The sequence below is a fragment of the Candoia aspera genome, chromosome 4, assembly GCF_035149785.1.
Source record: "Candoia aspera isolate rCanAsp1 chromosome 4, rCanAsp1.hap2, whole genome shotgun sequence".
In the NCBI taxonomy this organism is placed as follows: Eukaryota; Metazoa; Chordata; class Lepidosauria; order Squamata; family Boidae; genus Candoia; species Candoia aspera.
In genome coordinates, this window is record NC_086156.1 from 117,355,641 (window position 1) to 117,382,439 (window position 26,799).

The 26,799-nt window shown below is 56.5% G+C and overlaps 1 protein-coding gene across 1 annotated transcript in view; it reads right to left on the reverse strand.

The window, feature by feature from the left end:
• Positions 1-20,986, reverse strand: part of DNAH2 (dynein axonemal heavy chain 2) — a 66,716-nt gene extending 45,730 nt beyond the window's left edge. Inside the window, exons 1-13 of the mRNA XM_063301670.1 lie at positions 20,821-20,986; positions 19,954-20,182; positions 19,475-19,585; positions 14,261-14,499; positions 13,967-14,158; positions 8,207-8,412; positions 7,906-8,035; positions 7,239-7,421; positions 3,445-3,659; positions 3,201-3,347; positions 1,692-1,848; positions 968-1,207; positions 397-585 (exon numbers count right to left, since the gene is read on the reverse strand). Coding sequence (XP_063157740.1) covers positions 397-585; positions 968-1,207; positions 1,692-1,848; positions 3,201-3,347; positions 3,445-3,659; positions 7,239-7,421; positions 7,906-8,035; positions 8,207-8,412; positions 13,967-14,158; positions 14,261-14,499; positions 19,475-19,585; positions 19,954-20,182; positions 20,821-20,970 — 2,388 coding nt within the window. The 5' untranslated portion in view covers positions 20,971-20,986. The remainder of the gene's footprint in view (positions 1-396; positions 586-967; positions 1,208-1,691; positions 1,849-3,200; positions 3,348-3,444; positions 3,660-7,238; positions 7,422-7,905; positions 8,036-8,206; positions 8,413-13,966; positions 14,159-14,260; positions 14,500-19,474; positions 19,586-19,953; positions 20,183-20,820) is intronic.
• Between the last annotated feature and the right edge of the window lie 5,813 nt (positions 20,987-26,799).

Sequence of the window (26,799 nt, forward strand, 5' to 3'; positions counted from 1 at the left end):
GCCACAAGGGGGCTGAAGAAGAACAGACCACTGAGAAACAGGGCTAGGGCAGGAAGAAGGAAAATTGCTGCAGTATTTTTAAGCCCAGATTAAATTTTGGGTCACGGACACAGAACTCCATTAGTAACAAAACACCCCTTTTCCAGGGATCGCGTGGCAGCTGCTGAGGCCAGGCCCACAAGTCCAGGAGAAGATGGAGCTACCCAGACTTCTTCACCAAGAACCTGAAGGACTCTCCAAGAGAGCTCTGAAGGACACATTGTCCTTTGGTGCTGGGACAGGCACTGCTCTAACCAGGAAGAGCTTCGTTTGCACCCGATTTCACACGCTCCCCGTCACAGTTGCCTTCAGGAGGAAGAGGCTGCTCTGAGATTTCAGAAGAGCTGGGAGGCTCACCTGGGGGGTCTGCCCGGGGAAGTTGTCCTGCAGAATGACCTTCACCCTGAAGAGCGGGTTGGGGCTGGTCTTGCCATCTCCGTTGATGGCCCGGGAGAGCTCCATCAGGGACCACTTGACGTTCAGCCGCAGGGCGTCCTCCATCATCCTGTCCATCCGGATGGTGTAGTTGAACCAGTGCTGCTGGACCTGTTGGGACAGAGCGGGGAAGCGGGGCCCGGCCGGCATCAGAACACACCGGGTGGGAATCCGCAGAGCAGGCCCACTGAGAAAGAGAGGCTCCTAACTGTGCTGCCCTGCCTTCGAGTCCTGTGGCAAGGACAGCTGCTGGGCACCACCAGATTAAGGGGCAATCTGTCCCCTTCAGCTGCACAGGGCGCCGTTCGCTGGGATGCCAGGGCTTCTCCCCAGGCAGCTGTTCCAGCGCATCTCTGGCCACCGATTTCCAGCTGCCAGCAGTTCCTGAAAGCAGCGCCACGGGGGCTTCGGGGCCTCCACCAGCCCAGCGTCCTTCAAGCACGCTGCTCCCGTGGATCCCCCTCGCCAAAGGGCGTTTGCTGCTCTCCCTCACCTCTGCCCCGTCGTTCTTGAAGACTTCGTACGTCTGCCGCATGATGGCGAGGCTGTCCTCGTGGAAGGTGACCAGCTTCTTCTGCACCAGGTCCCGGTGGTCTTTCTGGTCCTCCTCAAACTCCAGGTCATTGTAGATCCGCTTGCCAGTGATCCGTACCAGCAGAACTTCGCTCATCTGCTGGGCCCGGCAAGCGATGGCCAACGTGGCAGCTTTGTACTCGTTCACGATGTTCTGCACCTGTGGGAAGGGAGAGGGAGGGAGGGCATCAGGGAGAAGATGGAGGGGAGGTCCCAGTGAGCACGGGAGAAGACCGGAGAAGGCACGGCAGACCCAAGAGACCAGGAGGGCCATCCAGAGAATCTTCTCTGCCCTGGAGGCAGCGTGGAGGCAGGAGGCGGCCTGACGGTTACAGGAGAGGCCAAGCAAGGCAGAGGTGAAGCCCAGCTGAGGACAGGTGCGTCAGAGACAGGGGAAGGCGTGATGCCAGGGCTCCCGCGTTCAGCGGGGCAGGGACATCCGTGCCCGAGCAGACTCTCGGGAGGAGCGGAGACCTGCCACGCTGTGCGGTCTTTCACAGCCTCACTGCCGCAGGTGGACAAAGCAGCTGGGAGGGGGGCCATCTGCCACCCGGGGAGGCGTGACGGTCTGGGGATGGGGATCCTGGTCCTTCACGTCTCTCGGGGCACCCTCACGCCCAAGGCAAAGGAGCGCCTGTCCTGACCTTGCTGGCGTGGAGGCGACACTCGGAGATGAAGATGGTGCTGGCCCCTTTGAGGGACCAGAGCAGCTTCTTCAAGCCGGGCTGGATCTTCCGGTCGAGGTAGCGGATGCGCTCCCGGAAGAGGCCCCTCTCCTCTGCGGTCAGCATGCTGAGGATCCTGAGGGCAGAGCGGTGGGTGCAAGGCCTGAGCACGCCGGCTCATCCTCCCCGCAAGACCACAGCCAGCCAAAGGGTTATGCGTTCCGTCAAAATACATTATGCAGCAGCCGGGCTTCCTCCAGATGTTACTCGTTTCCATAAATCATCCCTGCTGCAGGTTCTGGCAGGGAGGCCAGTGCAAATTGCTCCGCCTCGAATACCTCCAAGTTTCCTTAAGGACACAGGCGAGTTTTGCCCGACCAAACCCTGGACGTCCCTCGAGGCTCCCTCTGCCATGGATCTTCAGAGCGAGACGGCTTCCGGACACAGGAGTCTGCCAAGAGCACCAACAGCCCGGCCGAGGTTGTCCTCCCCTCCCCCTAGAACCTCCTCCCCGCAGTCGTCCCTGCCAGGGTGGTGTGTTGGACTACAAGCCCCATTACCCCCAGCCGCCTTGGCCCAAACCCGTGCTGGATATGGACGACGTCAACTGTAATCCCCACGGGCTGAAGACTCCTGGCATCGTAAGGAAGACCTAACAAACAGGCCCCTTTCAATCTTTCCCGAGATCTGCAGATTTGACGAAAGCAGGCGACTGAACGCGGCCCAATTCTCTCCCACCAGACCAGCTTGGTCTCTAATTAACTTCCAAGGAGAGGAAAGCAGGCACAAAAGAAACGCTTACACATGTGTCATGACAAAAATACAGCTGCCAAGACAAAGCCCGTTTCAAACCCCGCTTCCTCAGCAGGGAAATGCCTCTATGTCGCGCTTGAAAAAAACAGGGACCCTCCTTGCCAAGCACACCTCCAGAAAACTATCTCAGGAAGGCTTTCTTCTCTCCCCTGGGGGCAGAGGACAACCCAGGTGATGCAGTTTTCTTTTTTAGATTTTTTTTTAAGCCCTTCTGTATTATTTTTATAAATAGCTCAAGGCGGGGAACGTTCCCAATACTCCTTCCCCCTCCTCTTTTCCCCGCAGCAACACCCCTGTGAGGTGGGCTGGGCTGAGAGAGAGGGACTGGCCCAAGGTCACCCAGCCGGCTTTCGTGCCTAAGGCAGGACTAGAACTCACAGACTCCTGGTTTCTAGCCCAGCGCCTTAACCACTAGGCCGAGCCGCTTTGCTTTATCTGGTTTCGATCAGTTCCATCTTCTGGACCACCTTCCAGCCAACAGAGCCGCCAGGCAAAGGGCCACTGTCGTGGCTAGGAGCCCAGATTGTTTGCCCTGCGTGAGCTGGAGGGAGGGAGGCTCTCCCACGGGAGGGAGGGGGCACGTCAAATCTGCAGAGCTCCTTCCCACAACAGCTATGCCAATGTGGGAAGGCGGTTGTGAGAACCTTCCCCGCCCCACACAGGCAGGCAGCTGACCTGTTGTAGTCTCGGGCCACCAGCAGCAAGTTCTCCCGAAGGTTCCTCAAGTCCTCTTTCCGCTCGTACACCTCCACCACGTAGTGGGGGATCTCAAAGAGCACCCTCTCCCAGTAGTGGATTTCCACAAACAATTTCAGCAAGTGCCTAGGAAAGGAGAGGAAGCATGAAGGGCCGATGAGGCAGTGGGGGAGTGCCAGGGAGACAGACGTCTGCCCCGGTTGTTCCCCGACCTCTCACTCACTTGTCAAAATTGATGTCCAGCATTCCTGGCTTCTCAGCACTCACGACGAGCAGCGGGGTGTCCAGGCGCTTTAAGCTGTCCTTGCCCAGGCCCTGGGTCCACTCCTGGAAGGTCCTTCTCTCGATCTCATCCACGGCCTGCACCAGCAGCTGATAGGTCTGGAAGCTCTCTTCCCCGGTCCCGATGTGAGGGATGAAGTGGGCCTTGCTGAGGCACTGGCCGAAGAGAAAAGGAGGGGAGCTGTTCACTTGCGTGCGAACGTACCTCCCAATCATCCACGAAGGGAAGGAAAGATACGGAGCAACGAGAAGGAAGACAACAGCTTTGGAACGGTCCTTTGTGCCCTACCCAACATCCGTGGGGAGATCTCAGACGGGCAGTGTGTGCAACGTCTGAGCTAGAAGGGCTCTGCAAGAAAGAGTGGGAAAAAATTCCAAAAGCCACGGTCAGAAAGGCTACGGGACATTTTCAGGAGTTCTTATTTCCGCCAAGGGAGGCGCTGCAAAATCCTGACTGGAAGGGCGTCTGCACCTGCCCAACTCACCACTTTAAATGTGTACGCAGCGGCACACAGAGAATGCTTATTGGCAAAAAGATGCTGTGCTTAGTTTTGCCCCATGCAGGGCCCGGGTTATAATACAACGTGCTGCCGAACGGCGGTGGTGGGGAAAGTTGGGTCAGGAGCGGCCAGAATGGGACAGGAGGCCTAAACTAACTCCCTGCAGATACAGCCCACTTGTGCGTCGGAAGGGACTGAAAAAGGTGGCCGTGCCTGTGTGTGAAATCCTACCAGTGACACCCGAGGTCTTTGTGCGCCTGTGTGCAAAAGCAGTGGTTCTGGTCGCACACCCGTGGCTGCTTCCAACTCCCAGTCCGGGGCTCCAGCGTTCCACTCCCCAAATCTTTTGCTCCCCAAGTTCTCTGCTTGGTCAACAGGAAGTTGGAAAATAAATTTCCCGTTGCCCATTAGACCCTTTCTGGTGGGTGTTATAAAGAAAACAACATATGTCACCTAGAAAAATCGGGCCAATTATTGGTGCCAAGATAAAGCAAGGAATGTTTTTAAAAACCAGCTGTCCTTGGCGCAGTTGAGTCAGTGGCTACACGCTGCCTCTCCTAGCAGGGGGTTGCTTCATCAGTGCTGGCGAGGGGCGCAGAACCGGGGGTGGGGGAGCAGCACCAAGGCCCTTCCAAGAACGACAGGAGGGTGAGCAGCCAACGAACAGAGCAGCCAACTCATCTCTCCTCTCCAAAATCCGGCCCGGCCATTCTGTAGAGGTAATCTGAGTAGCCACCCTGCTTTCTGTCCATGGATGGGCAACCTGGTACCCTCAGATGCTTCCGATTACAACTCCCATAAGTCACAGCCCATATGACCAATTGGGGAATGGTATGCAGTCTGCATACTGGCTCCTCCTGACTCAGTGGGGGTATAAGAGGGAGGCTGGGGAATTCTGGGAGTTGAAGTCCATGCATCTTAAAGTTGCTAAGGCTGAGGAAGAAAGCAGAGCTAGTCTTCCTGTGGAGTCAGTTTTCTGAGCTGGTCTAGCTCGTAGGGCTGAAGGTGAGCAGCAGGTGACACCAACAGGAGGCCAAGGCAGGAAGGTGGGGAAGAGAGACTGAGGACAGGGTGGGGACGTGGTGAGGAAGCCATGGTGGACCCGCACAGAAGGCAGCCAGGAAGCCTAGCAGTTCTGTGCTGAGATTGGAGACACGCAGGAGGCTGGTTCACCCAACCCAGGCTGATGATTAACATCCTTCACGGGCCAAAGAATTCTTCAGCCTTTTCTGCAGCCGGGATCCGGGCCCGGCTATCAACTTCTTCGCCCCTTTATCTGCGCAAGTGGGATGAAGCTGCTGATTAGGCCAGCAGGCAAGTCCACCCCAACGCAGAGAAGCAGTAGCAGACTTGGTCTTCCCAGGCTGAAAATTCCCGTGAAAGGAAGAGATGTCAGCTCCTTGGAAAAAAATTATGAGCGTGCTAGGTTAAATACTAACGGGGGGAGACATCATACTGACAACGAAGCGGTCCCTTTGTCAAGACCCTGGTCTTCCCACACCCAGTGCGAAAGGTCGACCCTCAGAAAGGCCAGACGAAGAACACCCGATGCCTTTAAACTGTGGTGCTGAAGGAAACCTGGGACGGCAAAAAGGAGTAAAACCAGATGGCCCGCTGGAAACACTGCAGCCAAAGCTTAAATGTTTTGGACTCGGAACGCTAACCCTGATGCTTGGGAAAACGAAGGCAAGTGAAAAAGAGAAAAACAGAAGGCAGAGCCAGCATTGCAGATGAGACAAGCAGGAGCTCAGAAGAGCTCTAAGGGGGTCGCTAGCCGGCACTCCTGGCAAAACAATGTTGGGTCACAAAGATCCGCAAGCGACCGAATGACTGAACAGCAATAGAAAAACCCCTATTGCCGGTGCGTTTCCTTGCCGGGGAGGACAAGACGCTACGGGCCACTTAGGAAGAAAGGAAGGCGCTAGGGATCTGGGATGGTCGTCTTAAAGCAGTGTTGGCAACTGGAAGACGTGTGGACTTCAACTCCCAGAATTCCCCAGCCAGCCAGGCTGGCTGGGGAATTCTGGGAGTTGAAGTCCACACGTCTTCCAGTTGCCAAGTTTGAAACACACCGCCCTGAAGCATTTGACCTCCAGCAAGAGGCCAGCCGGGAGCAGTAGAAACTCAGGAGAAACAAGCTGAGATTCAAAAATGGGGTGGGATTCCAAAATCTTACTTTCCCTGACCTCCTTAGCCATGTTAAGGTCTGCCCTGCTCCCGGTCCTTGACGTCCCCCTCCAGAGCTAATCTCCCCATGACACTCCCTTCTCTGCCTGCCATTTCAATTTCATTTCAGCCCCTTCTGTAGCACTTTGGCATCAGGAGTCTTGCCTGCCTCCAGGTGGGCTCAAGTGTTGATGTCCCCCCCCCCTCCCGCCCCTCCATCCAAGAAATCCTGGGCCAGAGACAGACACCAACCCTGATTGCGCACATTCTCTTTGCCTGCCAGGAGCTGCGATTTGGGACTGGCACATCTTACACGCCACACATCTTAAGCGAGGCACAGAAGCGTCTTTCGGGGTCCAGGAACTTGCCAGTTAATATAAGCATAAAGAGATGCGTCCTGGAGGGAGGTTTGGGCAAGGAATTTCAGAGGAAACCAATTTACCCAGAGTTTGCTTTGCATCCTAACACAGATTTGTCAATTTCAATTTTCAAGTGGGCACGGGGTGGTGGTGGTGAGGGGGGGTTTGATTGATGGCTGGAATGCCGTTTTGTTTCTACCCAGCGTATAATTAAACCTGCCAAAAGGAACTCAGCAGCGGAGGATGTTATTGAGGTAAATAGCTGAGAAATAGACAAAAAAATTGATGAGGGTGCCCGATGAATAGCAAGCAGCGATTGTGGCCATACAAAGGCCCAAATGGTTTTTGCTGGCCAGTGGACAGGATGGCTGGGACGATTCTTCCACCCCGTTTAATGTGCATCACAGTGGGAAGACAGTCCTCACATGCAGAGCAGTATTTACCATTTCTCCACCATATTAGTGTATAACCTGGTGATGGGGAACAAGGCCAGACCTGCATTCTGCAAGACGGCACAAGGGGGGCTGACCGCTGACCCGAGTCCGGTCTGGCCTTGGCTGCACCCGTCGGCCAAACTGTCTGGAAATACCTTTGCCATCATCCTGGGCAATACCCGACTGAGCCAGGAGCTCAGGGGCATCCAGGCTGGAAAGGTGTGGGAGACGTCACCTCCACAGTTGCTGACCAAGGCTTTGAAGTGCAAGCCTTACCTCCATGGGTCTGTCAACACGCCGCCTCAGAGCGCGCATCCAGTGGGCCATGCCTGAGTAATGGCACATGTACGGTGGCAGGAAAGGAACCTTTTTGCTCAGTTCCTTGTTGACTAGGGAAAGCTCCCTGTTGAAGAGCATGTAAATGTCGACCGTTTTCTTGTCAAAGGTGCGCTTGATGGCCTGAAGGAGCAAGAAGACACCGGCTGGAACGGGCCTGAAAATCCTGCAGTGGCATTCCCTCTTCCCAAGGGAGTAAAGCTCCTCCCAGATCTCACCACCATCCTTTAACCCGGTGTTTTTCAGACTTGGCCACTTGGAAGATGCATGGACTTCAACTCCCAGCATGGCTGGCTGGGGATTTCTGGGAGCTGAAGTCCACAGATCTTCAGGTGGCCAAGTCTGAAGGACACTGCTTCCACCCTTCCAAGCATGGAGAGCACCATCCAACAGACCTAAAGTCCGCATCAGGCACTGCAGGGGCCGGGCCAAGGCAGACCAAGCCTTCTCCCCAGGCCACTGCTGGTTAAGGACATCGGAGCACAAGTCCACCAGGGTGCCACTTTAGCACTGACACAGCCGTTCTTGGAAGCGCCCCTCTTTCCCTCCCTCCAGCTGCCCCATGCCTCCCCAGGCCAGCCTAGGGACGTTGCTGGCTCAGCTATACCTCTCGGGACGACAAGTGATGGAAGATGTCCTGGATCTCCACCCCCTGTTCCACGCCCCTCACTGTCTCAAAGGCCGAAGTGATCAAGTTCTGGGTCATGACCTCCAGGTCCTTGGTTCCTGCACGGAAGCTGATGCCCCCGGGAAGGCACAACAGGGAGGGAGAGGGCTGGGGTGAGCCACCCGCAGCTCTCCATGGAGGCCTCCTGGGCCTGCCCTGCCCGCCTCACCCGAGCTCTCCCTCCAAGGCCCACAGGGCCTGCTCAGGCACGCCTCCCTCGCTGAGCTGGGCCCTTTCTCACTGGCTGAAGTCTTCATGCCAGGTGGTGTTCTTCACGTCCAGGATCCCCCCTTTCACGTTTCGGAGGTTGTTGAGATACTTGTTGAATGTCTCCTCTATCTCCAGCAAGCTCCGGGCCATCTGGGGGCCCTGGTGGCCAAAGAAGCAGGGCAGCGGGGTCTGCTTGCCATCTTCCCAGCGTGCAAAGTGCTGCTGGCTGTCGCAGACCTATCCGGAAAAGGAGGCTGCTGTGATCACCCCGCTGGGTGTGGTTCAGCTCGCCATTTTTCTGCCCCGCCTGAACCCAGAGAGCTGTGGAAAATGAGGCGTGAGCAGAGAGCTCCCCATCAGGCTGGGGATCCTAGATCCAGCGAATCCACACTGCTCTGCAGAAGATCCAGTCTGGACGTCGAGGACGCAAGCAGCCGTGGATTGTTCCTGAGGTGAAGAAGCTAACATGGGACGACTCTCGATGGTCACCACGCTTACCTCGAGGAGATCCTTGCAGCGCTGGACAAAGGCATCGACCTGGGCAAAGATGCTGGTCTGGTCCAGGACCCAGCCCTTCCCAGAAAGCCTGTTAGAGGAGTCAGATGTTCAGCAAGCTGGCCCTGCCTTCCTCACGGCCACCTCTCGCAAGCACCCTGCCGGACATCCGGGCCTTAGGAAAACAGGGGCCTTGGCCATGGAGAGAAGGGGACAAGCCCGTTCCCTCCTCTTTGCCAATCTCCTTTTCCCTCCCGCTTCTCCCCCCATGTGGGCGAGAGGTTTCCGAAGAAATCAGCTAATCAGCGAATGCACAGGACCCTCACCCCAGGAACAAGGCTCAAGAGCCTAATCCCAGCCTGGCCGCGCTGCTCCCATCTTAAATGCCTTTGTACCTTGCCTGATATTGATCCAGCCCCAGTAATTTGAATTTGAAGCAGACAAGTAACACTTAGACTTAATTGTCAAGGACCAGGGAACCACTTAAAGCTGACATCCCTAATCATAATGATGGATTATGTTGCATTATTTCTGAAGTACAGAGAAGCCGGGGTGGGTGGGGGGAGGTTGTTTCAGGGAAGCAGCACTGGAACAGAACTGGGGAAGCCAAGAATTGCAGGATTCACCCCACCCCACCCCTGCAGCTCACTGATCATTTCAGTTACAACGGCACCCTGCTTAAAAGCCAAGGTCTGCAAGCTCCTACAGAGCCACACCAAGGACTGCGGAGGCTCAAGGCCACATCTGCAGCAGCTTCGTGTGGCCAGAATCATGGATCATTCAGAGAGCAAAATCAACAAATATGCCCCTTGAGTACCAGGTTAGACATCCTAGCTTGTACGAATTAGGGGAAGCATGTCTGGGGCAAAGCCTGGGCTCAGTTATTGCTGACTGGTATCATCCCTAGGGAACGCTGCAGGTGCTGTCTGTGTGACTAAGGCTGGTCACCTGGCCTGCCCTTTCTGTGTCTTACTAAAAAGTGTTATGTGAGAACCCTGACTGACCAAAGCCACGATGGGTGGCCGAGGCCAGTCTTTGTGGACCAATCTGCTGGAGACCCTGGCATACGGTAGACGGAGACCTGGGATGTAAAAGGAATCGTTACATGGTCATACAAATTAACAAATGAAATGGAAAAAAGAGATTTATGGTTCATTTTGTGCAATTAAGAGGAAGAGGAAGGAAACAGGCCTGAATTAAGATTGTCTGATTTTGTGGAGTTGGTACATACACGCTGGGAAGTGAAAGTGGAGGTAGGTTTGTCAGAAAATGTGAGTTGGTCTTGTCTAGATTGTGTTAAGTGTGTATAAAAGAAGAAACCAGAAGTCAGTGACGGTCCATGTTACGCTCCTGTAAAAGGTGGTAGAGTAATGGAAGAACCATGAATGAATTGGGGAAGAAAATGCGCAAAATTCTAAATAACCGCAATCCGGGAAAGAAGTTATTCTGCCAGGTGACATAAATCAAAACCAGTTTGTTGGGGTGCTTAAAAGCACCAGACTAGAAACCAGGAGACCCTGAGTTCTAGTCCTGTCAGAGGCAGGAATCCAGTGGGGTGACTTTGGGCCAGTCCCGCTCTCTCAGCCCTGGGGAGAAGAAGGCAAGGGGAAGCGAAAATGAGAAAGACCAGTAAAAGTGATTGCGCCATTCAGAGACCCAAGGATGAACAAGAATGGGGAATCGGAGAGCATCTGTTTAGAAAAAGGTATGTTTCAGATACGTTGTTTGAGCACAAGTCTTCATACCTACACATGCAGAGGAGTAAATATAAATCTGAAATTGACGGGATATGAGGAAAAGCTGAGAGAATCAGCAAAGGATACAAGGTTGGTCAGAGGTTATAAACATGGGACAAACCACTGTTTTGGTAATGTCAGGAGTAGATCTGGGGGGGAAACAGACAGGGAAGAAAGGGAAAGATGTGAACGGATCTAGAAGCAAAGTCGAGGAAGCACAGGAAGAGGAAACACAAGTCTCGTGTGAAGAAGGATTAGAAGATGGGTGAATCTCCCCACAGAAGGGATGGACAGTGGGCAGAAGGAGGGGGGTTGCAGAAGTTGCTTGCAAGGGAGGGAGAAGAACGACGCTACAGGTGGGAAACCTGACACGGGACGGTTGGTGAAATGGTGAAACGAGGGGGGGTGGGGATGAGGAGGAGGAGGAGGAGGAGGAGGAGGGCGCCTGCGCTTAAGAGAAGGGCGGCTGCCCAAAATGGGGGTGAAAGGAACGTGTTGCGTAATGTTACAGGGAGAAAGTCCAAGGGAGCGAGGAACAGCTGAGGCTCCACGAGGCAGAGAAAACGCAGAGCGATCCGATGGAAATTTTGGAAGTGGGTGAAGAGAGCTGGGCAAGAACCTCCAGCAGAGTCAGTAGAAGTAAAAACAACAGGGATGACACTGAAGTGAGCAAAGGCGGGAAGAGGCATTTTAGGGGTGGCTAAAGGACAGGATTGAAGCGAATGCCATACACGTCCGAGGGAGAAACGGAAAAAACCCGGTGAAAAGGAAGCCGTAAATGCCGCGGGACTGTCACGAAACAGCAAGGCGGTAGGCGTTGATGGAGTAACTGGGTAAATGTTAAAACATTGATGCGATTTGCTTACGGAACGGCTGGGTGATTTGTTTAACGTGTACGCGAAGAGCGACTGCGCCTGGCGGTTCAAGAACGCTGCTGGAATAAAGGACTTTATTATGGTCGCAGGCGAGGCGAGGCGGCCGCTATTCTTCTCCCACACGAACGGGAAGGTGACAAGCGTAAAGGCAACCACTGCGGGGGGGACGGGACGGGGCGCTGAGCGTGCCTCGCGGCCTTCCGGTCAAGAGCGGACCGGGGTGACCGGGTTTTCAAAGCGTGGCATACCGGGGCAGAGGAGCATTCTGGCTTTCTCTCTTAAGCATTTAAACATTTTTCTCTTTCTCTCTTAAGTTAGGAAGCATCGAGCGGCAGGAGGGAGCAAATGTACTCCTCGGCAACTCACTGAGGAACCTATGAATTAGAGAAATCAAGCCTAAAGTCGGACTCGGCTGGTTCAGAGCAGCATACAACGGAGTGCAAAGGCTCAGAAACGCCTGGGAAATACGTTGCCCAAATACGGAGTGGGTGGTTGGTTGCTGGATGCGAGAAGCTTCCATGAATGGAGGCTTGTCAAACGATCCAGCTCGGAGCAGAGAGTAAGACTGCGATATGTGATGCGGTCTCGGTTGTTTCATAGTTGTTTCATGACGTAGTTACGGATGAATATACAAGGAATGCTTGGGGTGAAGGAACAGCGGCGTGGGTTGGGGACATGTATGGGCCCCTACGATTCTACAGATTGGCTGAGAACCAAATGTTTAATGTTAGACAGACCAAACACGTGCAACGAGGTTTGGGCCTGAAACTGAATGCCTCAAAGGCCAAAGTAGCTGTGTTTGACAGGGAAAACGAAGCGAACAACTGCGAGTTACACGTAAATGGTAGAAAACAAGGGAAGAGATGTATTTGTGTACATCTTGGCAGAACGCTTACTGAAGATGTGAAAATGGAGACATTTTAAAGCATGCAGATGCTGATAGAAAGTGGCAGCTACGCGTGGTCTGTTGTGAGCAGGGTACGTCTGGCAAAAAAGGACGTGTCTGTGCAAGAGTGCGCTTCTGCCCACCTTGCGCTATGGGAGTGAGAATTGGGCGGCTCGGGAGAAGCACAGAAGTAAGTTAAATGCCGTGGCGGTGGGGGGGGGGTGCGTAAGAAGGGCGTGTAAGGAAAGAGAAGGGTTGGCGTTCTGAAGGAACAGATGCTGAAAGAGCGGGATGTAAGAGAAATGGGAGGGAGCCCTTTGCCAAACGACACCGAAGTGGCTGGGTCGTAGAGAAAGACCGAATGAGCCCCAAATCCCCAGAGACATGAACGAAAGGTGAGCGAACGGGCCGGAAGGAAGAGGAAGGCCAGGGAAATGGGGTTGGACGGGGCTGACGGGATCCTGCGAAACAGAGAAATGAGAAGTTTAACAAAGAAAAGACAACGCAGGAATTGCATTGGACTTTGCGTGCTGGACGCAAGGATGGCTTGCAAGGATACGAAGGTTTGCAGAAGTCTAGTAAAGCTCACAGGTGGAGAGGGCAAAAACTGGAGTTCAGCTGAGCTGACAGAGCAGTGTTTCTCGACCTCGGCAACTTTAAGATGCGTGGACTTCAACTCCCAGAATTTCCCAGCCACCTTAAAGTCGCCAAGGTTGAGAAACACTGTGATGGAGGGACGCCAAGTGGCCGGTCAGAAGGCAAGGCCACGTTGGAGGGAGAGGGCCCGGTTCTTCCCACGAGAAGGTCCTCAAAGGAGGCCCTCTGAGATGTCCTGAGGCTCTTTCATGGAGGAGGACTGTTGCTCCGTGGCAGAGCACCCTGCTTCCTCAGCCCCCGGCAACGCTCCAACCGAAAACGTAAGGCAGAAGATGTGGGGACAAAGCCACAAACCAGGACTAGACGGACGAGCGCCCCGACAGGGGCCGCCTTTCACCCAGACTCCGCGCTCTCACTTGTTGTGCATGTAGGCTGCCCGCTGGTAGCACTCCCTCCAGGACGACATGCAGGAGATGCAGCTGTGGAGCGTTTGGCGGGTGGGGTTGATGTAGCCCTCAAACAGCCGGTCCAGGGAAATGTCTTTGCAACACATCAGGATAATTTTATTGCTCATCTAAGGAGAAGGCAGAGGCAGCCATTTCAGAACCCCCTCTATCCCATCCCTTTGTCTAGAGCAGCGTTTCTCAGCCCTGGCGACTGGAAGGTGGGTGGACTTCGACTCCCAGCATAGCTGGCTGGGGAGTTCTGGGAGTTGGAGTCCACCCACCTTCCAGTCGCCAGGGCCGAGAAACACTGGTTTTGAAGGCCCGAAGCACGTGGACCGACGGCCACCTGTTCTCCCACGTGGACCTGCCGAGAAGGCCCCAATCAGCTCCATCCCCAGAGGAGAGGCAGGTGGGGAGCAGGAAAGGGTTGGGCTTTCAGGTCATGCCACAATTCTGGAATTCCGGACCAGCCGGCTTTTACTGTTTGGGTCAAGCGGCCCAAAGCTTTTTTGATTTTCCGAGGCTTCTAATGGACGGCTGCCGTTTTACCGGTCGGCTTTCACGACCCGCTGGCAGATTCCACATGTTTCTACTGGGCGTGTTTGCAACCTTACAACGTCGCCAGGTTTCGCAAGCCACTTTGGCTCCCGTGCTTTGAACAGGAGAACAGTCTGGAAATACTTGATTTTAACAAGTTTTTAAAAAGGGGGCCGGCGGGGCGGGGGGGAGGAGGAATAGGAGAAAGGCGGTCCCAACCTTCCGGAAAAGGGCCGTGATCCTCTCCCGGCTGTTGTAGTACGGGGAGTTGACCCACACGATGCGGACCAGGCTGATGAGGTGCGGCAGCTTCTCGGGGATGTCCTTGGGCTGCAAGGTGGCCAGCTCCTGGAACGGCTCTTTCAGGATGGAGAGGAACCGGAGGTTGGACTGGGCCTCCTTGGACCCGTCCTGCAAAGCAACACCAAAGAGCAATGGGTGAAGGTCGCCGGGGCCGGCCTCGCCCTCTGGCCAGCTCCCTCCCGGAGCCTCTGGGCCTCCCCCGGCTCCGACCTGGATCTGTTTGGCGAGCCGCTGGAAGGGGGCCACGTAGGAGGACTTGGAGAGCGCCAGGATGCTTTCGATGTGCTTCACCCCCTTCTGGCACAGCTGCTTGCTGATCTCCGAGAGGTCCGTGCAGCGGTTCCGCCAGAACTCGATCTCCTCCAGGGGGCCCGAGCTCTCCCGGCTCTCGACCGCCTCCTGGGCCCTCAGCACGTCCTTGATTTGCCGGGTCCAGTGAATCATGGAAGCTGGAACGGAAGAAGCCGGGTGATTCCTCTCTCCCCCCCCCATCCTGAGCTCCTCAGCGTGGGCCCAGGGGCACAGCCGGCGGGCCGAATCCCACCCTGGCACCGCGGAGCCTCCCGCCCCTCCTAAGCTGCGGGTCAGTTTCAAAGTGCTCCCAAAGAGGCGGGTTGCCAGCAACATCTTCTCTGTGTCTGAGAATGCCTTGGGGCTCGAGAGAGAAAATGAAAATGGTAGGTGGTCGTTGCATCTGGACCGGTGCCCGGCCTCCAGAAGAAAGACAAAGCTAAGCCAGAGAGCCATAAGCAAGGCCTATGGGGGGAGGCTCGGAGGGGCACCAGGGAAGAAGGCCTGTGCTGGGTATGTGTCTGTGCACGCGTGCATGCCAGCTGTTGTGGGAAGAGCCCACAGCTCATTCTCAGCATTTCAGCTTCACCTCAAAGGTTGGGGGGGGAGCGTGATGTTACAGATTTCTGGGGATTTTCCTCCTCTTGGTTCGCATCTCTGTGGGAAGGGTGGTCCGGCAGGCTTGTTGCGAGAACAGAGAGCGGGGACGCAGAAGGGGAGAGCGCGAGGCTCCCTCTATCGCCCCATGCTCTTCCTCCTGCTTCCGAGGTAACCATCCTACAGAGGCGAGCAGCTTAATGACAAGTGGGGGGGGGCGGCTTGGCACATCTGGCCTCCAGTCAGAACAGAGGACCGGGATCCGGCTCAGCACCTCCTTCCTGCCAGCAGAGACAAACGAACCCGTCGCCCCCGCCCCCCCCCCCAAAGAAGGAAACCGGCTCAGGAGCTCCTCAGAGGGGGAAGATGCCATCCCCCTTGTCCCGTGCAAGCGCGCACGTGGTGGTGCCACCGGTGCTTTTATACTCTAGCACGCTGTGGCTCTCCTGGGGATGCAGAAGCAGCGGGGCCGGAACACAGCGCGTTCTTTGTCCCAGCTGTTCTCTAGGGGAGGCTCCGTGGCTTGCCAAAATGCGCAGTCTTCCCTGCTCTTTGGCGGCGGCTGCGTCCAGGCGGCGCAGAGATTGCCTTCCATTCCGGGGCCGTTACCTGACAGATCCCAAACACGTTGCATCCAAGCCTGTTGTGGAGGGATGCTAAGAGGAGGCCCAGCCTGTCTCACTGGCAAAGGGGGATCCTCCTGGGGGAGCAGAAAGAGGGAGGCCCCCCAAACCGCTGCATGGGCAGGGCCCCCCGAAAGAGGACCTTCCCCCAAGAGGCCTCTGGGCGCCCATGGGGAAAGCGCTGGGGCAGAGGCAGCCGGTTAGTTCTGCTGCCTCCCCGGCAAATTCTCAGAATGGACTAGGCTAATAGCTCCCGCGCAGCCATCTAGGAAGGGTTAGCATCGCAGCATGTAAGCTGCCGTCTCGGTGCCAAATTATGGGGTAAAACAATCACACGGCCCAGGGATTAGAACGGCCCAGTCTCTCTAAGTGCTTGATAACAGCTGAGGCTTTGTCACTCGAGAGGCGGCCGAGGTAGCCAATTGGATGGGTAACCCAAGGATGCATTGCCATGCAAGAGATCCAGCCACGGGAAGGGTTTAATGCGCACGGCACATCGCCGGCTGGGCACTGCCAACCGCACCAGCCTCTCATTATGGGACAATCATGCGGATTTCAGATCCTCCATCTGTGTTTGGCAGTGGGGGATTTCTTCATAACGCTTAAAAACTTTTTAAAGTGACACATTCCAGATTTGTTTGTTCTCCTGCGTTTCCAGACCTGCACTGAAGAGAAAAGGACGTGCGAGCCAATCAAATCTTATCTTTTTTTGTTTCCTGGCTGTGCTGGCTTTTGGCATCTTAGTTTAATCCAGAAAACGGGGAAACGGGAGGAGACCCCCACAGCCAAACAAGGACAGGCCTGGCGTTCGGTCTGGGAAATGGGTCAATTGATGCCTGGCAGGCTTTGGGTGGTGAAAGGCAATAATAAAAGCCATTGCAGTTAATGGCACGAGCAAGACAGCGCAGAGGAAGACGGTTCTCCCCACCTCCCGGGGCAACCAGCACGAGAAAGCTGGCTGAACGGATGGTTCGCGCGCAGGGACGGCACGTGCACGGACCCAGGCAGGGCAGAACTGCACCCGGCCAGGCCCGCCCCCAGAACGGCAGAAGCTGGGCTGGCGCATCCAGGTGTGGAGGGGACGTTCGTGGGCACCCCTCCACGAGACAAGGCTCGGCACACGTCTGGGACGGTGGGGCTCCATGGTGCTCCAAAGGGAGGGCTCTGTGGGACCAGGTGGCCGGCACAGTAGGCATCATGGCCACTGGCACAAGGAAGGAAAGCCCCCCCCCCACGAGTCACACCTTTCCAGCTTGGTTTTATTATTCCTAATAGCGACGTGCACACTGCATAATTCAGGCGACATCTTTTTCTCCTTGTCCACAGCGAGACATTCAATTGAATTTGCGCAGGGCGGAACAAACGAGCTGCCGCTCCAGATCTGACTGGCGACGGCTCCTGACGGCGTGTTCTGCCCGCAGGCCCCCGGGATGGGCATGAGGGAGGCGCAGGGCAGCCCAGAGGCCCCCGGCTGGGCTGCGCCACACAAAACAGCAGTGGCCGGGCTGGGATGATCAACGCGGAGGTGCAATTCCCCCACCAAGAGAGATGGGGAGTGCTGCTGCACCCTCGGCTCACCCCCATAGCTGGTTCCCCCTTTGCAGTCCCTGCCCCAGGGAATCTCTGCTCCCCCATAATTCTAGCAGTCTGGTGCCTCCTCCCACCAGGGCAAATGGAAGCATGCGCTGACCTGGCGTGGTACACGCACACACCATTTTTACTCTCAAGACGATTACTGGAGCCGGTGTTTCTCCTGGTCAGCGTTCCTTTTTTCCAAAAGGAACCATGGCCTGATTGAAACTAGACCTGTGAAGAGGAGCTGGTGGGGGAGCAGGCTGAAGACGACTCCCCTTTCCCCCCCTCCCTCAGCTGCGGGTTGCAAGGCCGCAGCCAGGGAGAAGCAGGGGAGGGTTGCAGGGGTGGGGGAGACCGATTGGTAACAGGGGTCTCTGAAATCGCACAAGGCACACAAGGAAGCGGAAAAGGCGGATTTCTTTCCCCCCTTGCTCAGACACGTCAGAACATGAGGTTAGTTAATAAAAAGGATTGGCAGCACATCCAGAAAGTCACTCATTCTTGTCTGGCCAACTTCGAGGAGGCTGTCAAGAAACGCCTTTCAAAACTCGACCCCTTGAACCCTCTGTGGCAGCACGCTGGGTTCACTGGCCAAAAAAGCGGTATCGGTCGAGAAGCAGCGCCGGGTTGTTCTGACGGAGCGGCCTGCCAGGCTGTCTTCGTTTTTGAGTGGAAAGCAACGTGCCAGCCGCAGCTGAGTCTCTCTCCCAGTCAGGCTCCAAAGCAGCTGGCCGTTTGCTCCCAGCATCCCGGGACCTCCCGGCCCTTCCCAGACAGCCTGAACCTGCCTTCAACCCGCCGCTGCAGAACAGCCACGGAGAGTTCCGACTCCGCCCCAAAGGGGGTTTAGCAGTGTGCCCAAAGGCCGATGAAGCGCTTGTTTGCAATCCTTTCGAGTGGCGGGGCCTTCTCCCAGGATCGCACGGCAAGTTTAAAGAACTGAGCCGGGTGCGAAATCTGAACCCCTGCATGTTCCAAAGCACCTTGCTGGAATGGAGTCTGAAACGCTGCCGGGACCTGTCGTACTGTATCCCAGACAAGCAGGACAGGTAGTCCTCGACTTACCACCTTTCGTTTAGCGACCGTTCGAAGTTACGAAGGCGCTGGAAAAAGTGAGTGACGACCAGTCCTCGTACTTACAACTGTCGCCACATCCCTGTGGTCACGTGATCAATATTCAGGTGCTTGGCAACTAGTATGTATTTACAATGGTTGCAGCGTCCCAGGGTCACATGATCACCATTTGCAACCTTCCCACCCGGCATCTGACAAGCAAAGTCAATGGGGGAAGCCAGATTCACTTAACGACCATGTGATTCGCTTAACAACTGCAGCAAAAAAGGTCGTAAAATCAGGTGTGTCACTTAACAACCGCCTCGCTTAGTGACCAAAGTTCCAGTTCCAATTGTGGTCATAAGTCGAGGACTACCTGTAGCCGAGACACTTCTCAATGCCTGGTAACAGCAAGGCCCCCACTAAAGCAAGGGCTCCACCATCATCCAAATTTGGGCTCCTCTCCTGGGCCAGAACGCTTACCCAACCGACTCTGCCAGCATACCGTGCGTGCTTGGGGTTAGTTTGGAGCCGATAAAAACTTGGCTGTTTCAGGAAAACAGATATTGCCAGTTCCTAACCTTGATGGGCGTGTGTGGGAGAGGAAATACCGTACTTCCCAATGGAAGTGCTGCGCAGATCCCCAAGCAGCATTGCTCTACGTTTCAAGCAGAACTTGAGAATGAAACGACCAACCCACGGTTTGCCGGGAGGGAAGGGCGGAACGTCTGTTCCGACTGGAGACGGTCTTTCTCCAGCGCCCCGGACACCCCTTCGGCCTGCTGCCAACCACCCCCACTGGGGGCTGCGACTTTACGAAAAGCTGCCAATGTCCCACCACTGCGGGGATGGGGGGACGCAACCGCCACAGAAAACCGGGGGGACCAACTGCTGTTTGCTCTGTTGGCACACCTTCTTCAGCAAACGGTGCTGAATTCCGATGCGGAGGAAGGAGCTGGTTTCGCCAGGAAGCCAAACGCGAACAGAGGTGAAATGGGAAAGCTGGGAAGAGCCTTAGCTTCCCCGCATCCTATTGCCTGACGGAAGAGCTGCAACGGCACTAACAACCCCGCCGTGGGGCCCTGTGCGAACAGGCAGGGACTGGGGACGATCGATGCGGCGCATCTGCCGCGGGAGTTAGTTCACTTACGGCCGAGAGCGGCTCCTCTCGCAAGCCAGCCCGGCCCGGTGGGGTCCCCCCCAATGGCCCTTCCCCTCCTCTTCCAACCGGGTTACCCCCCCCACCCCCCTGCCCAGCCCGGCTCCCCAAAGACCCATCACTCACTCTCCAGACGCTGAACGAGGGCTTTGTCCTTTACGGCCATCTCCGGGCTGACGTCGAGGGACTCTATCGGGATGTAAAGGACGGTGCGACCCTTCATTTTGGAGCGTGTGTCTGGAGAGGAAAGGGGGAGGAGAGCCTGCAGACAGGGCCTTTCGCTGGTCCACAGCGGCCCCGGGGGGAGGAGGACGGGGCTCCTCCTCAGCGCCCACCTCCCATTCCTCAGTCCTCAGCTGAAACGCCCCAAATTGCTACAGTCATCTGGAAAGTGGACAAAAGACTGGCCGCCCCCGAGCTATCCACAGCCTCACTATAATGACCACAGCCCACGTCCATCTGCTCTGGCCAGCAGCGAGAGGCCAGTAACAACCACGGTCCGTGACAAGCCACAGGCCGGGAGCAGGCACCTCGGGTCGCTGCAACCAGTACTGACAAGTCTTGGCACGGAGGAGGATCAGAGATGAAGAACGGCAGGGCCCTACCTGTGAGAGAGGTCATGAAGTGATAAATTTCTGAGAAAAATTCGTTCTTTATGCTTTCCGGCCAGGACGCTTTGCGAAACAGCCGGGGCAGATAGATGGCGTTGAGCATGCGCATCAACGAATCTATGTAGGGCTTCCGAACGGTCCCGAACTGCACCACTTCGTGGAAATTCTCCTCCGTAATGTCTGCATTGTCGAGGCGGATGAAGTAGGTGAGCTGTTTCTGCTCCTGCAGGGAGGACGCTGGGATCAAGGCAGGAAGATGAAGCCCCGGAGCATGGCTTCCCGTCGCCACCCGCAGATTCCTGAAAGGCCCAGATCAGGCACGGGGACCGGTCCTCCATCTCCTGCGATGTCACGCTTTTGGATGATGGGGCCGTGCATCCACCCTCGCCTACTTGACCTCTCTGCGGCTTTCAGTACTATCAACCATGGTATCCTTCTGGGTCGGCTCAGAGGATGGGTGGCGGTGGTGGTGTTTGGTTCACCGCCGTTCTCCTGGGTCAGTCCCAGTTGGTGCTGACTGGGGGGGAGAGGTTTTAATGTCCCAAAGTCCCTCGAGACCCGGCTGTGTCATCAGGCCTGGGAGTCCCAGGGGATGGTGACATTCTAAGATGGCTCCATCATTGTGCTTAATTTATTGTTAATTTATTGTTTTATTTAATTGTGGTACACCGCCCAGTCACTTCTTGTGAGATGGGCGGCCATATAAATTTGATAATTTATAAATTATTACAAGCCGTGACCTAGATGGACACATTCGGTTTGATTTTGCCATTTTTCTGACTACTGAGGAAAACTTGGCCTCCCCTTTATTGTCTCCCCTCCCAAATGGAGATGTCCTCAGAGGTCCCAGGGTGTGCCAACCTGATGGGGCATGAGAGGCTCCACTTTCAGTCCAGCAAAGTCATCAATGTAAAATACAAGCATTGGCTTGGTGACATCCTTAAGGAACTGGTCCATGGTGGCCAGATGTTCTTCTGTCAGCATCTCCTTCCTGAGGCCAGGCAAGGCCATCCGCCTCAGCAGGCAGGGTTTCTGCACAAAGAGGGGAAAGGCAACCGTTTGGGCACAGTAACGCAAGCTGTACTGTCCTCAGAGAGGGGCACTTTCACGGAAGACCTTGTGTCTTGCACCGGAACACATATGGAAATTGTATACTGTAGGTTGCCACTATTCCACATCAAGGGGCCTTCAAGCACTGCAGTGGCTGTTACGGGAAACAGGTGATCTGGACCTCAGCTCTCACCTCCAGGACTGGTCTGATATTCCGAGGCTCCTGGACCTCGGGACTGCAAGAGAATCTGACAAAGGGCTGGCCCTGGCATCAGTATCAGAGGCAGAGTCTGACGGCCCTTAGATGCTGCGGGAAGGTTTGGCAGAGCAGCTGAAGGCTGCGGCTCAGGATCCCGGGCCTGATTCAGGGGTCTATCGCCTCCTTCCCTTCCTTTCTAAGATCACCTTTCAGGGAATCTACTCCAAGGACAGTGAAAATCAGAAACGCCAGCTGGTCAGAATCTAAGGTGTGCATTTCCCTGGGAAAATGAGCAGAGAGCCCATCAACCCAACGCAAATGGGTCCCGGACCACTGAGAAAGAGGGCCCCCGGCATAGCTATGGAGCCATGTCTCCCACAGCCACCGTTCCAAGAACCTTGGGATGAAGCCGGAAGACCCTCTTTGCTCATCCTGTCCTCAGCCTCTAGCCTCTGGGCACCAAAGCAGGCCAGACACAAAGGGCCGATCCTCCTGGTTGAGGCACTGAAGCCAGAGATCGCCTCTTACAGTCAACGCGGACAGGATGTCCGCGTTTCACCCCACTGGGTTTTCCTTATTTAAACAGCAACCTTGAGGGGAGCCGTCCTGGGCGGAGGCTGGATCTGTGCTCCCACCCCTGTGCTGAAGTCTTGGGAATTCTTATCAGGACCGGAGCAAAGCGGAAGGATTTAAATCAACTTTGCACAGCATGCTCCTAATCCTGATCTCACAGACACCCACACAAGCTGGGACTGAAGTCAGAAGAACCCACGCAATGTTTCCCGATGCGCCTGGCGGCCTTGCGAGCCTGGTCCTGCAGCCTCCGTGCAACCAGCCAATACCCCTGGGAGCCCCCCCACCAGGCCTGCCTGGGCAAGAACGAGGCAGCTGGCCCTGCTATGTCTCCCCCTGGTCCAACGAGACCCCCACGGCAGCCCGCAGTGAGAGACAGGAGAGGGCTAATCTGTTCTGATGATGGAGAGGGATCCCGCAGATTGCGGCGCTTTGCTGTTCAAGGAACCCCAGAGCTAGCTGGGAAAAAGTCAGTTAAGGACAGGGACGGTGCAGATGAAAAGGGTGGGATTTTTCAAGGGAGAGAATAAGAGCCTGCCCCCCCCCAAATATAGTAAGCCCCCCCCACTCCTAAGAGCCTCTCCGAGAAAACCTGGGAAATCAGGATCAAATTAGCACAGCATCTGGCATGGAAGTGCAGAGCCAGATGTGCCAGGCCGTCATGCAACGGAACCGCGGAAGATTGCAACCAGAAATCCCTCTTCTTCTCCCTGCCCTCGTGCTCTGCGTTTTCTCTTGGAGGAGAAACGGGGCCCCACGTGCAAGCTACTGCCTGTGGATAGGGAAGGGCTCTTTCCCCTTTGCAGATGCGGTGCCAGGGCAGCACGCCAGAGCCTCTACAGAAGCCTTGCTCCAAAGGGCCCCTTCTCCGGCCCTCCCCAGGCCCTCAGTCTGGGGCTGCGCAGCTGCAGCTGCAGCCGCAACCGGGCAGGGCAGTGGACAGCCGGGTTCACGGCAGAGCGTCAGGAGGCGGGCCGGATGGAGAGGCAGAGCGCGCAAAGGGACCCTGGCCTGGACGGAAGGGGGCTTCAGCAGCAGCCACCAAGGCGGAGGAGCCCCACCCCCGGTCCCTCACTTGGTGCCCAGAGTATTGCTGGGTCCTGTGGGCTGATCCAAAGAGGAGGTGTCTACCGGCTTCCTAGAGACCCAGCTGGCACCCCCCACCGCAAGACCCCCTCCCCGCAGGAAGGCCAGGAAGCCGGCTTCCAGCCCACCTACCAAATCCACCTCTTGCTCCAAGGGGCTGGCAGAAAGGACGTCTTCCGGATTCTCTTCCGGCTCTTCCTGGACCGGATATGGAATGTCCTCTGTGGGAGGGCGAAAAGACAAGGTTCTGGTCAGGGAGGGGTAGCGGGGAAGGCCCTGGACTCAGAATGGGGTGACCCGAGTCTGGGCCCCCCTTGGGGGAATACGGGCCAATCCCTCCCTCTTTGGCCTAGCCTACCTCACAGGGTTGTTGTTTGGGGAAGATGTGGGGAGGAAGCGCCATGTCCTTCTGAGCAACTGAAGGAAAGGCAGGATACAGGTCTAACCAGCTGCCTGAGAATTGGGAGCACACCGACAGCGCAGGGGCCAAGGAGCAGAACCACCCACATGCCCCCCGCAGCCCACCCGTCATGCACAGCCACTCCCAAAGGGCTCCGCGTGGCCTGGGGTTCCACAAGAGGTCATGGATTGGCGGGAGGGGGCAGGTTTGTTCACATGTAACCTGCCAGGAGCTGTTGACAGACTAATGTTCATGCAGGTTCCTTGAGACCCGAACATTATTTCAAAGGCTCCTCTGGGATAAAAAGATTAAGGCTGGCTGGCTTAGAGGAGCAGAAAACCCCGGGACCCCAGAGTTGCTCAAGGGATGAGACGGCCACCCCCCGACTTGAAGTCCATAGGCGGGGCTGTTCCGAGAGCCCCAGGGACGCCATCTCGGCCCTTAGGGACCGTCCCCCCAGCCAAGCGTCTGCTAACCACAAGCCCCACTATCCCCAGCCAGCCTGGACAGGGCTGGGGAAGCCTGCCTTAGGATCAGAGCCGAAAGGCAGCCGTTGGCAGGAGCTGAGCGACGCTGCCACCCTGAACCTCCTCCTGGTGACCCGTCACGTTCACGCCTGCCTTCATTTGCCCTCGCCCTGCAGTCGCCGGGCCATTCTGGAAACAAGCCGGCCTCCCCAAGAGGCAGGGGGTCCCGCAAACTTTTCCCAATGGCAAGCCTCCCCCCAGCCCAGCAGCAGCCCAGGGGCCCCATCTCAGATGGGGGGTGATGGTGGGCATTGCCAGGGAAACCTATGAAGCCTCTCCTTATCTCTCCCTTTTGTAAAGAAAGGGCAACGCCTGAGGACGCCCTGAGTTGGGCTTCGCTCCTGGTAACCTCATGGGCGCAGCCGGGCAATCTTCTGGGCATCAGCACGCAGGCTAAGAATTGAAGGAGATCCCGGGCAGCCTTTGCCCACAGGAGCACCCAGCTTCCCCCTTACATTGCCAGGAGTGCACCTGGCAAGACCCGGATGCCAACTTCCCTGCCAGAAGGAATAAAGGGAGGCGGCATCCAGCCAGGTGGGCCCCAGCAAATCTGCCTCGTGCAGAAGCTCCCCAGGAAGGCTGAGCTGGGAATGCCCCTGGACTAGCCCTGGAGAGCCCCTGCCAGCCGCCCCAGGCTAGAGACCACCCGCCCCACGACTCCTCCCCTTTCCCAGGGGAGAGAAAATCAAGCGGCCTGCATTGTTTCCAACTGCAAAACGTTCCCAAACGACAGCCAAGGGCTCAGCGATCACTCGGGTCCAAATGCCTTCAGTTAAAACCAATAACCTAGTTTTAGACCCACTGCTGGCTCCTCCCTCCCCAAACACAGAAGCTGCCTATTCCTGCAAGGGCACAACTGGAGCAAAAGCTAGACCTGGCAGGCCACTGTCACGCACCACGGCAAACTCGCTACCTTGAAGAATTCCAGTGGAGTTTAAAAAAAAGAGAGGCAAGGGAGCTGAGTGTACGCATTGCCCTGTGGAGCATTATTGATGTTGCAAATGGAATATAAGCAGAAGGAAGGGTATATCTGCCGCCTCCTCTGAGGCAGCCTGGCTTACTCACTCGAGCTATCTGAACTCGAGTGTGCCTCCCTCTCGTTTGATATAGGTACCCTCCAATTCCCGCTGGAGTTCAAACTTCCTCTCAGAAATAAGCTACAGGAAAACTGGGGACATTGCCGCTTAGGTCACCCTCTTGTACAAGCTCCTGCTCAACAATGAACTGATTTCTAAACCTCATGGAAATCTTCCAGGGACAAGCGCATTTTAGCCAAGGTGTTTGGAACCAGGGCTAGCTGGGATCCTTGCTGGCATATCCAAAAAAAAAAAAAAAAAAAGCCCGCAAGATTTATCTTTTTTTAATTCAATCTTGTGGAATTTCCTTCTTTGGAACATTTGGTGTTGTCAAACTAAATTACAATTCATTTCCCCATCAACCTTCTCTGGTGTCAGGAGTTGTCGTGCGCTAAAACGCTTAATGCTTATTGAAATCGGCAGTTCCGGATGAGCTCGCTCCCCGCCCACCCCGCGTCCTCCGCCCGGAGCAGAGAGGGGCTTGCAGGAGGCAGAGGAGGGGAGGGGCCGTTGGGGCAGGGAGCGGCCACCGAGCCATCCCAGCGCCCCGGCAGGAAAAGCCAACTTGCAGACTCTCACTCGGGGCAGGGACCCTGCATGGAAATGAGGTTGGGTTGGCTGGGCAGCCCAGCCCCCCCCCCGCCCCCTCCAACTCTCCTGCCGCAGCAGCCCTGCCGGATCTGCTGCCAAAGCCAGGGAGTCGATGAGCCAGCCCACCCCGCTGCGGGGAGTCCCGGCACCCCGAGAGAGCACAGGCGCGATGGGCAGAGGTCCCGCCGTCTGTCGGGACCAAAGAGCAGCGGGAGGAGGGAAGGAAAGCCCAGCAGGGCGTCTTCTGGTACTTGGACAGTCTGGGGGCGGGACACGCCTCTTTTCCCCTTTGCCTCTGGGGCTGGGGGCGGATGACGACGTTGCGATGGCAGAAATGGCGGGGCTGGCTCTTGGGCCCTGGGCTGGCGGGGGGCTGTGAAAAGAAAAAGGGCTGCCTTCTCTGCAGGCCCCTCCCCACCTTCCTCTGGAGGGGAATTAGCACCCTCCAGATGCCCGGGGCCAGAACCCACAGCCCTGGGCTGGGAAAGGCCGGGTGGAGGTGACCCCTCTCCGGAAGATGGCCACCCAGAGCCAGCTGGGCAAGATGAAAAGCGTCCATCCGCCCTGGGCCTTCTCCCCCATGTGAAGCGGGGTGTGGGGGTTAGCGGCTGTTCTTACAGTCAGCCAGTCCTCTCCTCCCTCAACGCCCTCTGCAGGTGCCGGCATGGGAGCCAAGCTGGATGGGAGCATGCAGAGCAGGGGAGGGGATCCTAATGCTCCAGGCAAAAACCCGCTCAGGAGCAAGGGGTCCTGCCTCTTTCCCCACCTCTCCCCCCGCCCCATGAGCAGTGGGACGGACGCCACTGTGGTGCTACTCACGCTGCATGGCCTCCCGTCCCAGAACTCTGGTCCAGGAGGTGCCTCCTCCGCTTCAGGGGCGAACAGGGCAAATGCTCACCATGACACGGGCCCCCACAGCCCCCAGCCATGTCCGGCCAGCCTGGTCGCGGGCTTTTGGCGTGAGGAAGTCTACATGGAAGAATAGCTGGTGAGAACCCGGGGGCCGCCCTCCCCATGGCAGGGGCAGAGCCAACAGAAGCCAGGCAAGGGAAAGGCCAGGAGAATGGAGGAGGTCTGTCCTGAGCTCTCCAGCCACAGAGCACCCTCCCCAATTTCAGCCCCCTGCAGCCTCCTGGTCTTCCCGACCACATCAGCAGGAAGGCTGTGGAAAGCGGGAGTTGCCAGCCGGTGCCACCCCTGTGCTCTTGTCCGGAGACAGAAGCCCGGCCCCTTCCTCGCCCCGTAAGGGATTCTGGCTGGAGCAGCCAGGAACAGGGCAAGCTCTCTACTTTGCACCCAGACCATCGTAAGCAGGCCACAGCCAAAGTCCCCCTTTCG